The sequence below is a fragment of the Mastomys coucha genome, chromosome X (genome assembly GCF_008632895.1).
Source record: "Mastomys coucha isolate ucsf_1 chromosome X, UCSF_Mcou_1, whole genome shotgun sequence".
Taxonomy (NCBI): Eukaryota; Metazoa; Chordata; class Mammalia; order Rodentia; family Muridae; genus Mastomys; species Mastomys coucha.
This window is the reverse complement of record NC_045030.1, coordinates 137372246-137384069: the sequence shown is the minus strand read 5'-3', so window position 1 is coordinate 137384069 and position 11824 is coordinate 137372246. Positions and strand designations below refer to the sequence as shown.

General features: G+C 40.5%; 1 protein-coding gene across 2 annotated transcripts in view; it reads left to right on the top strand.

The window, feature by feature from the left end:
* The window catches only part of Trpc5 (transient receptor potential cation channel subfamily C member 5), a 280600-nt gene extending 269517 nt beyond the window's left edge, over nt 1-11083 (top strand). For both annotated transcript variants that reach the window (XM_031368947.1, XM_031368945.1), the window contains 4 exons: nt 1842-2045; nt 2278-2319; nt 4371-4460; nt 7385-11083. In XM_031368947.1, the coding sequence (XP_031224807.1) occupies nt 1842-2045; nt 2278-2319; nt 4371-4460; nt 7385-8080 (1032 nt within the window). In that variant the 3' untranslated portion in view covers nt 8081-11083. The remainder of the gene's footprint in view (nt 1-1841; nt 2046-2277; nt 2320-4370; nt 4461-7384) is intronic.
* The last annotated feature ends 741 nt before the right edge of the window (nt 11084-11824 follow it).

Here is an 11824-nt window from a genome sequence, read left to right as displayed (position 1 = left end):
TAAAGAATATGATAAAAAGGTATTGTAGGTATTGAAGGGGGGGTCTCTGGGAAGAGATGGGGTATAAAAGAGAAACAAGAATGTGATGTAATTCTATTTACTTAAAAATATGTTTTAAATGTTAACAAATTCAGATAAATTGAAATCATGTATCTTTTTCCATCATAATGCTATAAAACTTAAATCAATAAGCCGGGCAGTGGTGGTGCACACCTTTTATCCCAGCAGTTGGGAGGCAGAGGCAAGCAGATTTCTGAATTCAAGGCCAGCCTGGTCTATGGAGTGAGTTCCAGGACAGCCAGGGCTATACTGACAAACCCTGTCTTCAAGACATCAAAAAAGCCATTGGTGGTTGCATACCTTATATCCCAACACTTGAGAGGCAGAGGCAGGTGGATCTCTGAGTTCAAGGCCAACCTGGTTGGTCTACAGAGCGAGAAGTTTCAGGACAGTCAGGGCTATACAGAGAAACCTGGCCTCGGGGGGTGGGGTGGGGTGGGAATGCTTTGAATGTCCACAGAATCTCACTAAGACAAGCAAGTAATAGGTGACAGTCAACTTGAGGCTGGTTGTAAATGCTGTGTTGGGGAATTTTATTTGGGGAAAAACAACATACACATGACTTGGTGCCCTAAAGAAATTATAGAAGAACCTTCTGTTGGAGATGAAAACATGCTCTTTTTCTGTTTACTGATGGCTTTAGATGGTGAATAATAAAAATAGTTATCTCATGAACCACCACCCCCCCAAATACAAATGAAACAACCTTAACCCCAGCTCTGCCTCTTAAAAAATAACAATGAGGGGCTGGCAAGATTGCTTAGCGGGTAAGAGCACTGACTGCTCTTCCGAAGGTCCTGAGTTCGGATCCCAGCAACCACAGGGTGGCTCACAACCGTCTATAATGAGATCTGACGTCCTCTTCTGGTGTGTCTGAAGACAGTTACAGTGAATTACTCCGGAGCGAGCGGGGTCGGGTTGAGAGGGGCCTTCCTGAGTTCAATTTCCAGCAGCCACGTGATGGCTCACGGCCATCTGCACAGCTACAGTGTACTCATACACATAAAATAAATAAATAAATCTTTAAAAAAAATAACAGTGATTCATAATGCTGTGTATACCTGCCTAGAGCATGTAAATATGCAATTTTTTTACAGTTAATTAAATGACAATTTTGCATGTAATATATATTGTGAGTTTTGCACTCAAGATGTTAAACAGATGCATATATTCATATCTACTCTATAGACAAAGTGTGATCTATAAAGTTAGATTGTATGCCATTTTGTTGTGATATCATTTATTTAAATAGTCATCTACTATTGACTGTTTGGGTTGTTTAAAGTTATTTGTATCACTATGCTCTACTATAGTGAAGAGTCCTGTGTATAATTTTTCTGCAATCCCCTTCCTCCATGCCTCCCTTCATCCTCTCCCATTCTTCGTTTTTGTTTTTTGTTTTTCCTTTCAGTTCTGGTAACTGGACCCAGAGATTTGTACTAACATACTAACTAAGCAAGCACTCTACTACTGGGCCACTCTGCTATCACTTTTTCTTGTGTTTTAAGGTAGGATCTTACTATACAGCTCAGGCCAGTCTCAAACTCATGAACCTCCTGTCTCAACTGAGTAGCTGGGTTTACAGGCTACCCAATAAGGTTTATTTCTCAAAGTTAACTGCCAAATCAATGAATTTGCATTTATAGGGTATATTTGGGATTTGAGTTTATATAACTACTGCCAGGTTGTCCTCTATAGAATCAACTACCAAGGTTAAAATGTGACATAAGTGTATTGCCCAGTTTCCTGTCTCTCAAACCTTGCACTTGTGTCTTTCATAGGATCACGCTGATATTGAGTGGAAGTTTGCGAGAACGAAGCTCTGGATGAGTTACTTTGATGAAGGTGGCACCTTACCACCTCCTTTCAACATTATCCCCAGCCCCAAATCATTTCTCTACCTTGGCAACTGGTTCAACAACACCTTCTGTCCCAAAAGAGACCCTGATGGAAGACGAAGGAGGCACAACTTGAGAAGCTTCACAGTAAGACCAATAAGTGTGTGTGTTTGTGTGTGTGTGTGTTTCTCTTTATGCAAAACTGTTTTCCTCCTAACCCTTCTTCATGACAGTTCCTACCTTAAATATGTTCCTGTTATTTGTCAGTCAGGAGCTATGTATCATTCTCCAGCCTTAACATTTACCAAATCACTGAGGTGGGTGAACGGGTAGGGTGCTGGCCAGCTGAAATAACCTTTCTGTCCATTTTGAATTACAGGAACGTCATGCTGACAGCCTGATACAAAATCAACATTATCAGGTACCGCTTTGCCCACTGGGGCCAAACACAATAGTTCTTAGCCAGTTCTATGGAGTAGAAGGAAACTTTACTCCAGCTATGTCTAGACTTAACTTCTGTAGGGGTCCTTAATTCATCAGGATGAAATCATCTGCTCTATAACCCTCTTCATAGCCCTTTATCTCAACCTCATCTGGATACGAGCCATCCATACCTTAGAAGGCTATCTTCCTTAATATTAAGCAGTAGAAATGTAGTTGCTCAATCAGTGAGTAAATGAGTACCTATTGGACATCAGACACTAAAATACCCATCAGAGAAATCACTGTGGACAACAAGACAAAATCTTCGTACCTCTTAGAAGCTTATTTTCAGGGATAGAAGATATTACATCATTAAATTGTCAAAATTAAGTGACTAGAAAGGTAAAACTTGCTGTGAACAAAATGTACATAGAGCAATGGGAATACATAATAGGGAATACAGAACAAGAGGAGGTTTTTATGGCAGTGAAGGGCTTTCTAAATTATAAACATGACTTTAATCAAAGAAGGAGGTATGTGCTTCTTACAGGATCAGCCAGAAGATAGCCAAGCACACAAATATGGGAGACATTTATTGAAAGTAATCTTTGAAAAAAATCACAAAGAAACTATATTTAATCTTTTTGATTAAAGGAAATACAGAGGAGGGGATGTACCTCTGTTGGTAGAGTGCTTGCCTACCATACATAACACCATGGGTTTCATCCCCAACACTGCAGAAATTGAGTGAGGTGGAGGGCAGAGGGTCAGAAGTTCAAGGTTAGCTTCAGCCATGCAAAGTTCAAAGGCCAACCTGAGACGTTGTCCCAAGAAACCCAGGTAGAAAAATATTCTCCAAGATTTAAAGGGGGCTGGAGAGATGGCTCAGCTGTTAAGATCACTGACTGCTCTTCCGAAGGACCTGAGTTCAAATCCCAGCAACTACATGGTGGCTCACAACCATCTGTAATAAGATCTGACGCCCTCTTCTGAAATGTCTTAAGAGAGCTATGGTGTACTTGCATATAATAAATAAATAAATCTTTTAAAAAAAAATCTAAAGGAACCATATTCCACAAATGGCTCCCATAATTTTGTACCTTTTAGTAACAATAAGAAACATAAAGTATGGTGTTTCATAGGTGACCCTTCTGTCACTACACCTATCCCAACTCTAATCATTTAAAAAAAAATGATGAAGCCTAGGCAAGTTCCATCACCTTTATTTTCTGCTTCAAACCTCACAACAAAAAATGAAGAAAAAAAAAATGAATCAACAAAAACCATTCTCTGGCAACTTCTCAGAGCCCATCGAGTAGCAGAAGTACAAACTACAGCATCACTCACTTTTAGTACAGGCTTTGGAGTCAGCCTTAAGTAGAACTAGAATCTAATGTTTACATTCACCAGCAGTGTGACCTTGAAGGAGCCAGTTAACACCACAGAGTCTCAACCCCTTCATCTGCAACCCAGGACTAATAGGAACAGTTACATTACACGGGTGGGGAAAATTCAGTGTGGGTGGTGCCTGGCATAGAACCTGACACAACACCAGCTTTGCAACCATGTGTGTTCCAGTCCCCCTGAGGCTAAAAGAGGCCTTTCCTACAAAGGAGAAGTGTTGATTCTATGAAAAATATCCTGATTATAAAATTGCTAGGTCACTTAGTGACTCTCAAGATCATGAAGAGAAACATACCTTACTCCATTAAAAGTACCAACATTAAATCCATCCCCTAAGGAATGGATATTGAACAAGTATTCATGGACTCTTGTACTCTCATCATTCATACAGACATGTACACACACAGAAACACACACACACACTGAATACATACTTACCATATAGTTGAATGAAAATCCTTCCTTTGGGGTAAATTTAACGGTACTGGTATATTCTGCTACCAAAATTCAGAGATGTGATGACTTAGTAACCCAATGATTTTTCTGGTGCAAAGATGACCTAGATGAATTTTCTAAGCAAGTTCCTTATTAACCTGATAGCCTGAGAGGAAAACTGAATACCTCTTCATGGTTTTTCAATTCTAGGAAGTTATCAGAAATTTAGTCAAGAGATACGTGGCTGCAATGATAAGAAACTCGAAAACAAATGAAGGGCTAACAGAAGAGAATTTTAAGGTAATTTAATCATGAAATGGGTAAATCTCTTAATGTCTGTCTGTCTGTCTTTCACCCCCTCACACACACACTGCGAGTGTTTTCCCCTGTCTACAGAGCTGCATTCAAGCCATGGTTTCTCATTTCTTGGTATAATTAAACCTTCATAGGGTCTGAGAATTCTAATTATAGCGTTCCATTTTCCTATACAATTCTTATTTTTCTAAAAAAAAAAAAATATTCATTTTAGTTGGGTAGTGGTGGCACATACCTTTAATCCCAGCAGTAAGGACGCAGAAGCAGGCAGATCTCTGAGTTCAAAGCCAGCCTGATCTACAGAATGAGTTCCAGGCCAGGGCTATCTAGAGAACCCCTATCTCAAAAAACAAAAGGCCTTTAAAATTATTCTTTTTAATTAAAGTTTTAAAAGATCTGGGTTTATTTTTGTTTTATGTATATGGGTGTTTTGCTGGATGAGTATTGCCTGTGAGTGTCAAGATCCCCTGGTAATGGAGTTACAGATAGTTGCAAGCCACTGTGTGGCTAGTGAGAGCTGAACCCAGTTCCTCTCGAATAGCACAGCTCTCCTAACCACTGTGCCACTGCACCATCCCCTGAAAGCCTTATTCTGTCATCCAGTAGGTGGACAGATATTTTTTCCTTTTCTTAAAAAAAAAAAAAAGCAAAAACAAAAAAAACCTCATAATTGAAATAAAATTATATTTTTTAAAAGATTTTATTTATTTTATGTATATGAGTACACTGTAGCTGTGTTCAGGCACTCCAGAAGGCATTGGTTCCCATTACAGATGGTTGTGAGCCACCGTGGGGTTGCTGAGAATTGAACTCAGGACCACAGGAAGAAGAGTCGGTGCTCTTAACTGCTGAGCCATCTCTCCAGTCCATAAAATTAAATTCTTTTCCCTCATATGTCTCCCATACGCCCTGACTCACAAATTAATAGCTTCTTTGATTTTCATTGTTTCATACATGTGTGCACATATGTGCATGTGCATTCACGTGTATGTGCAAATATATATAAATACAACTGGTTTGAGTCTGTTTTTGCTGTTTGTGTATATATAGTTTCAGAGCTGACCACTGTGCACTGGACAACCAGTGGGGTCGGGTGTGGGGGAGGTTCATCGCCAGGATAGGTAAAATGCTTTTCCCCAGCAGCCACGGCTGCCTGTGGTTCTTTGTCTCAGGTTGACAGGTTTTTATGCATGTCCATCACCATCAGTTTTACAAACAAAATGAAATTGTCCTACACATCCTTTCTTTTGATATTCACAGTATGAGCATGACGTGCTGAACTGATACAGTGAGAACAGATGGGGAAGGGGTAGGTAGGTCAGAAGACAGGAAATGCCAGGAGACCTAAAGGCCTTCTCTTAAAGATGGGAGAGTCCGAACCAAAAGATGTGTTTTTAAATTTCAATTCTTAAGAAACTGGCATTAAGTGGCTGGCGAGATGGCTCAGTGGGTAAGAGCACCAGACTGTTCTTCCGAAGATCGAAGATCGTGAGTTCAATTCCCAGCAACCTCGTGGTGGCTCACAACCACCTGTAATGAGATCTGACGCCCTCTTCTGGTGCATCTGAAGACAGCTACAGTGTACTTATTTATAATAAAAAAATAAATCTTTAAAAAAAAGAAAGAAAGAAAGAAAGAAACTACTATTAAATAGTAGAATTTTCCTAACATTGGTATCAAGCTAAAAGAGTGATTCTCAAGAAGGGGCAGTTATGTCCTTAGGGCACCTTTGGGTGTCTGGAAATGTTTTAACTTGTCATACTGGCATCTAGTGGGTACAGAGAAGGTTGCTACTAATTATCCCACAAGTAACAAGATAGCTTCACAACACAAAGAACTATCCTGCCTGATATATAGAACCTAGACTAAGAAAGCTATTCTGGAATGTATAGTTCATGAACACAGATACACAGTAACTCGCCCCTGTAAGGCACACTGGAATTCCACTAGTTAATCCACAGACAGAATTTATCTGTTGAAGACCGATGTCCCAGTCATTTGGCTAAGTTATTATTGTGTGTCAGTCCAGAATAGGGAGCAACTGGGGAGTGGAGGGAGTTGGGAGAAATAAAAACGAGGAGATAGGGATTCCAGGTACAGAAATCCCTGTAGTACATAATATGGCATTTATAGTGTTTCCTAAGACAGTGACACTAAGATGTTTTAAGCAGGAGGATGACGTGATCAGCTTTAAGCTTTGGAAAGATGGTTTGTAAAGGAACAAGTTAGTGGTGCCCAAGCAACTGATAGAAGGCAATTCCTATTCATTGGTATGACTGCTCCCCCAACTCCCCACCCTGTCCTGAAGCAGCAGCCTCATCACCTGTTGATGATGAGGTTTCCTCCTGGTTTCCTTCCTCGGTTTCCTTCCTGGACCCTAAAGATCTTTGCTTCTTCAGTTGTCCTTTAACTTAAGAGACACCCTCAGTTACCACTTTATTTTTAAAATTTTATGTGTATGGGTGCTTTGTCAATATGTATATGTATGTGTACCACCTGTATGCCTGGTGTAGGTAGAGGCCAAAACAGGGTGTTGGGTCCCCTGGAACTAGAGTTACAGACAGTTGTGAGATGCCACATGGGTGCTGGGAATTGAACCCAGGTTATCTGGGCAATCAGCCTGTGCTCTTAACCACTACACATTTCTCCAGCCCAGTTACCATTTTATTTGAGGTATTAGTTCATGTTCTTGTCCAGAGGTTGGGAAATCAACCTTACCACTGTGCAACGTTTCCAATTGTGACAGAATAGTCTTTCTGTGCTTGACTAATGGAAGATTTTAAAAGTATAAAGTGTGCCTTCTGATTTATTACTAGGTACAACTTAGCCTATGCAAAATTCTGAGTACCTTCTTTACACTAAAGACTACTTTTCTGATAAAAAAAAATCTGTCTCCTCTCTCTTGCTAGGAATTAAAGCAGGACATTTCCAGCTTTCGATATGAAGTGCTTGACCTCTTGGGAAACAGAAAACATCCACGAAGAAGCTTTTCCAGCAGCAGCGCTGAATTCTCTCAAAGGGATGATACCAATGATGGCAGTGGTGGGGCGCGGGCCAAATCTAAGAGTGTCTCTTTCAATTTAGGGTGCAAGAAAAAGGCCTGCCATGGAGCACCTCTTATCAGAACCATGCCAAGAGCTAGTGGCGCCCAAGGAAAGCCAAAAGCTGAGTCGTCAAGCAAACGGTCCTTCATGGGTCCCTCTTTCAAGAAACTGGGTCTCTTCTTCTCCAAGTTTAACGGTCAGACATCTGAACCTACTTCGGAGCCAATGTACACAATCTCTGATGGCATCGCACAGCAGCATTATATGTGGCAGGACATCAGATATTCTCAGATGGAGAAAGGGAAGGCAGAGGCCTGTTCTCAAAGTGAGATGAACCTCAGTGAGGTAGAGTTAGGTGAAATCCGGGGTGCTGCTGCTCGAAGCAGTGAATGCCCCCTAGCCTGTACCAGCTCTCTTCACTGTGCATCCGGCATCTGCTCCTCAAATTCGAAACTTTTAGACTCGTCAGAGGATGTATTTGAAACTTGGGGAGAGGCTTGTGACTTGCTCATGCACAAATGGGGTGACGGACAGGAAGAGCAAGTTACAACTCGGCTCTAAGTCAAATCCCAGTCCCCAGTCGTCTATTCTGGAATTCAAGAGAATATTTGTAATTTCCTTGTTCTCAGAGGTGACCCCAAATATGGCTCTCTCCCTGTCCCCCCTCCAAGAAGCGAAACTCCTATTACTTTCAGGCTTTTCTAGCCACATTCTTCATGGTTTGTTTCATTGTTATTATCATTTGCCTTTTTATATCTATAAATACTTAATCCATCTCAAAAGCAACTGAAGGGGTGCTGCCCCTAATGAGCAGAGTTGCAGTCGGTCGGGTGCTTAACCCCTTTGCTTTGCTTTACTCACCCTTGCCTCCTTGAAGCTCCAGGTGCCACTTTGCTACCATAGCTGCCGCATAGATTCCTGACATGCGTCAGGATCTCACACCCATTTCCCCACAGAGCTGAGGGACATGGTCAGCAGTCCCTACCAGCTATCAGATAAGGCAAATCAACCTGCCTGTCTTCGTTGCTCTTCAGTGCTACACGCTGCCCATGCTGGTCCGATGAACAGCATTAAGGGAGACTAGACTCCAAAGAATTGTCAGCTTGTGGTTTCTAGGTAGAACTGGCCTTTCTGTTCCATTTTTTAACACTACACCTTCTAATTGTGGGAACTGTTGAGGTTTTGTTTCGTAAATGTATGTTAGTTTCTTAACGTGTGGCAATGAGATATTTACTGTACAGTGTGGACCACATCTAATAACTTAGCTAATTTCCTGTGTTTGTATATTTCAGTTAACTTACCATACCTTAAAATTTGAGAGTATCAAAATTAGTATTTAGGATGTGTACTTTTTTCAAAAAAATCAAACAAACAAACAGCCTTTTACTGTACTTTAACTAATAGTTACTACATCTCATACATTGGCAAGAAAAAGAATTAGCTGGTATATTTATAGGGTTCTATCTACTGTGGATAGTTTTAATCATCATTGATATAAAAGCATTTCTAAGATTAAAGACTGGATTTGAAATATTTTTTATCAGAAAAATGACATTTTACTGAGGTGTTACAATGTGGGGAAAATGCACCTTAATTTAATTAATTGCTTTCTGGGAAGATAACCCAACAGATGCAAATGTAGGTTCAGATAACCGAATTCAGGTTGCAGCAGCAGTACCTACTGGGGGACAGTGGAAACCGCACATGTGAACTCTTGGATATATAACATACTAATCCCAGTGGATCTGTAGAACTGCACTTGTGGTCTAAGTTCTGCCTTCCAAGAAAGCTGCATTTATACATTCAAATTCTTTCCCATAGGCAAGGAGAACTTAATCAAAATAAATTAGTTAAAAAATGAAGCTAGTGTGCATACGGTAATCATCTTAGAATTGAGAACCACCAAACAGCTGAGCAAACATGGGTTTACCACCATATGCTTGGCTTGTAGAGATTAGCAATGTCTAAGGCAGAAAAGTTAAAAAAAAAAAAAAGATTGTTGAGCACCACTCGGTTATTTTAAAGGTCACTTCCTCCAAGGACTCCTTCACATTCTTATGATGTCTGCTGGAAGTGAAGTGAGGAACTAAACAATGTAAATGTGTCTGGAAGCTTGCTTTTGACAGTATAGTTTATGTCAAACTGATTTTCCATCTTTATCCCTAGCATTGGTGAATGACGGGTAAAGTGTTTCATGTGGAGAGGAGTCAAATTAGGGGCCAGGGAGGCAGGAAGTGCTGCTGGATACAACTCAGATACTCAGAAAAAGGAATTACGAGAGTAAGATCCATCAGCATCCATTTGGCTGGCAAGGGTTTGTTCCAAAATAATCTGTCTTATCTGAAGTGCTCTTTTATTCAAATCCAACTGCTGCCCTACTTTACTAAGAGCCACTATCACAAATAGCTCTGACACAAAGACAGCTTACTTTCTAAAAGGAAGAATTCTAAAGCCACAAGTTCAACTTTCCCAACTGTAAATTTTATTCTTAATAATAAATGACCCTTCAACCCAGTGATGGTGGGGCACACCTTTAATCCCAGTATTCTGGAGGTGGGTCTCTCCGTTTGAGGCCAGCCTGGTCTATAGAATAGAATGATTTCCAGGACAGCCAGAGCTACACAGAGAAACACTGTGTATAGACAAACAAATGAACAAATAAATAAATGAACCTTGAGAAATACTGTATAAAAAAATAAACGAACCTAAACTACAATCCTAACTCATGCCACCAACAAAGGCAACATAAGACATATAGTCAAAACATTTTCTCACCAATACACCAACTATTGATGATCTAGGCATAACTGTCCTAGTGGTGAGAAAACAGGGTAGCCAGCCATGAAGTCATGTTCCAAAGCAGTCTTCTTTCAATTATGTTCTGAAAGGGGAGGAAGGATATATCACAAGAAGCAATCTCTGCTACTGAAAGACACCAGCGCCATATTTCCTGGGAACACATTCCAGTCCAGATCACTTCAGGGTTATGACCTTTGTGATATGGGCTTAGGACGTCACTATATTGAGGTCTCATTTACAATGAAGGTTGAAACTAAACAGGGATTGTCCTAAGTATCATGTTGGTGATAGCAACATATTAACTTTAAGCTAATACCAAGTAGGAGAAAGGCATCTTTCTACCCTGTTAAACAGCTATGGTTTAAAAACATTTCAGGGAGAGAGAACGTTAACAGTCAGCCCTGAGTTCTGTTTGCAATACCATTTCTTAAATGGGGCTGGAGAGATGGCTCAGTGCTTAAAGGCCCTCCGTCTAACAAAGGACCCAGATTCTATTCCCAGCACACACATGGCAGCTCAATCTGTCTGTAACTCTAGTTCGAGGGCCTCTAACCTTCCTGCTATCCTACTTGGGAATTTTGAATGGTGAGGAAGTGGTATTATTACTTTTCCCGGGATGTGGTAAAGAACTGCTAAAAACCAACAGCCACAAAAGCATCCTCTGTAGAACTGTTAAAGCAAGAGCTAGCCAATTTAGCTTTTCTACTTTTGAGGATAGAAGACACTTAGATCAGAAAAAGTTAACTGATCCAAGGAATATATACACTTTGGCAAAAAGAAAATCTGCATAGACTTATTGTATACTTAAGATATTACAATTCAGAATGCTGCCACACAAGCTAAGCAGCTCTGCAGTATGTTTAGAGAAGGTGCTAGCCGGTAGCTTTGGAGCTTTACTTTTAGCAAGTGGGGTGTTGAAGAAACAGAAGAATTAAATGTTAGAATGATGCAGGCAACAAGCTAAGAGGCTACATCATCTTCAAGCTCAGAATTGATTTTTGCAACTTAAAATCAACTTTCAATGTGCTTGGAGTAGTGGCAGCTTTACGAGAATAAGTATAATGCCTCCTAGGGAAATTTTAAAGGACAACATACTTAAGTAGAGACCCTCCACCGATTAGGGAACAATTAAAACTTAACCCCTGAAATCCTTATGTTTAAATAGCAAAGTCCATCAAGAGTCCCAATGGCTCTAAACAAAGTGACAGCTGTCTTTCGAGATCTTCAGTGATCTAAAAGATACATTTTATTATGTACAGGTTCTAGCAAGTAGGCTGTTAGCAGGATTAACAGGACAAATGAGTTTTTAAAGAGCCCTCAAGATTCGACAGGAAAAATGGAGGGGACAGTTTGGGGCTGGACATTCATAGCAGCAGATGTAGTGAGACAGGGCTCAATAGAAAGATGAAGGCCGGGTAGTGGTGCCTTTAATCCCAGCACTTGGGAGGCAGAGGCAGGCGCATTTCTGAGTTCGAGGCCAGCCTGGTATATAGAGTGAGCTCCAGG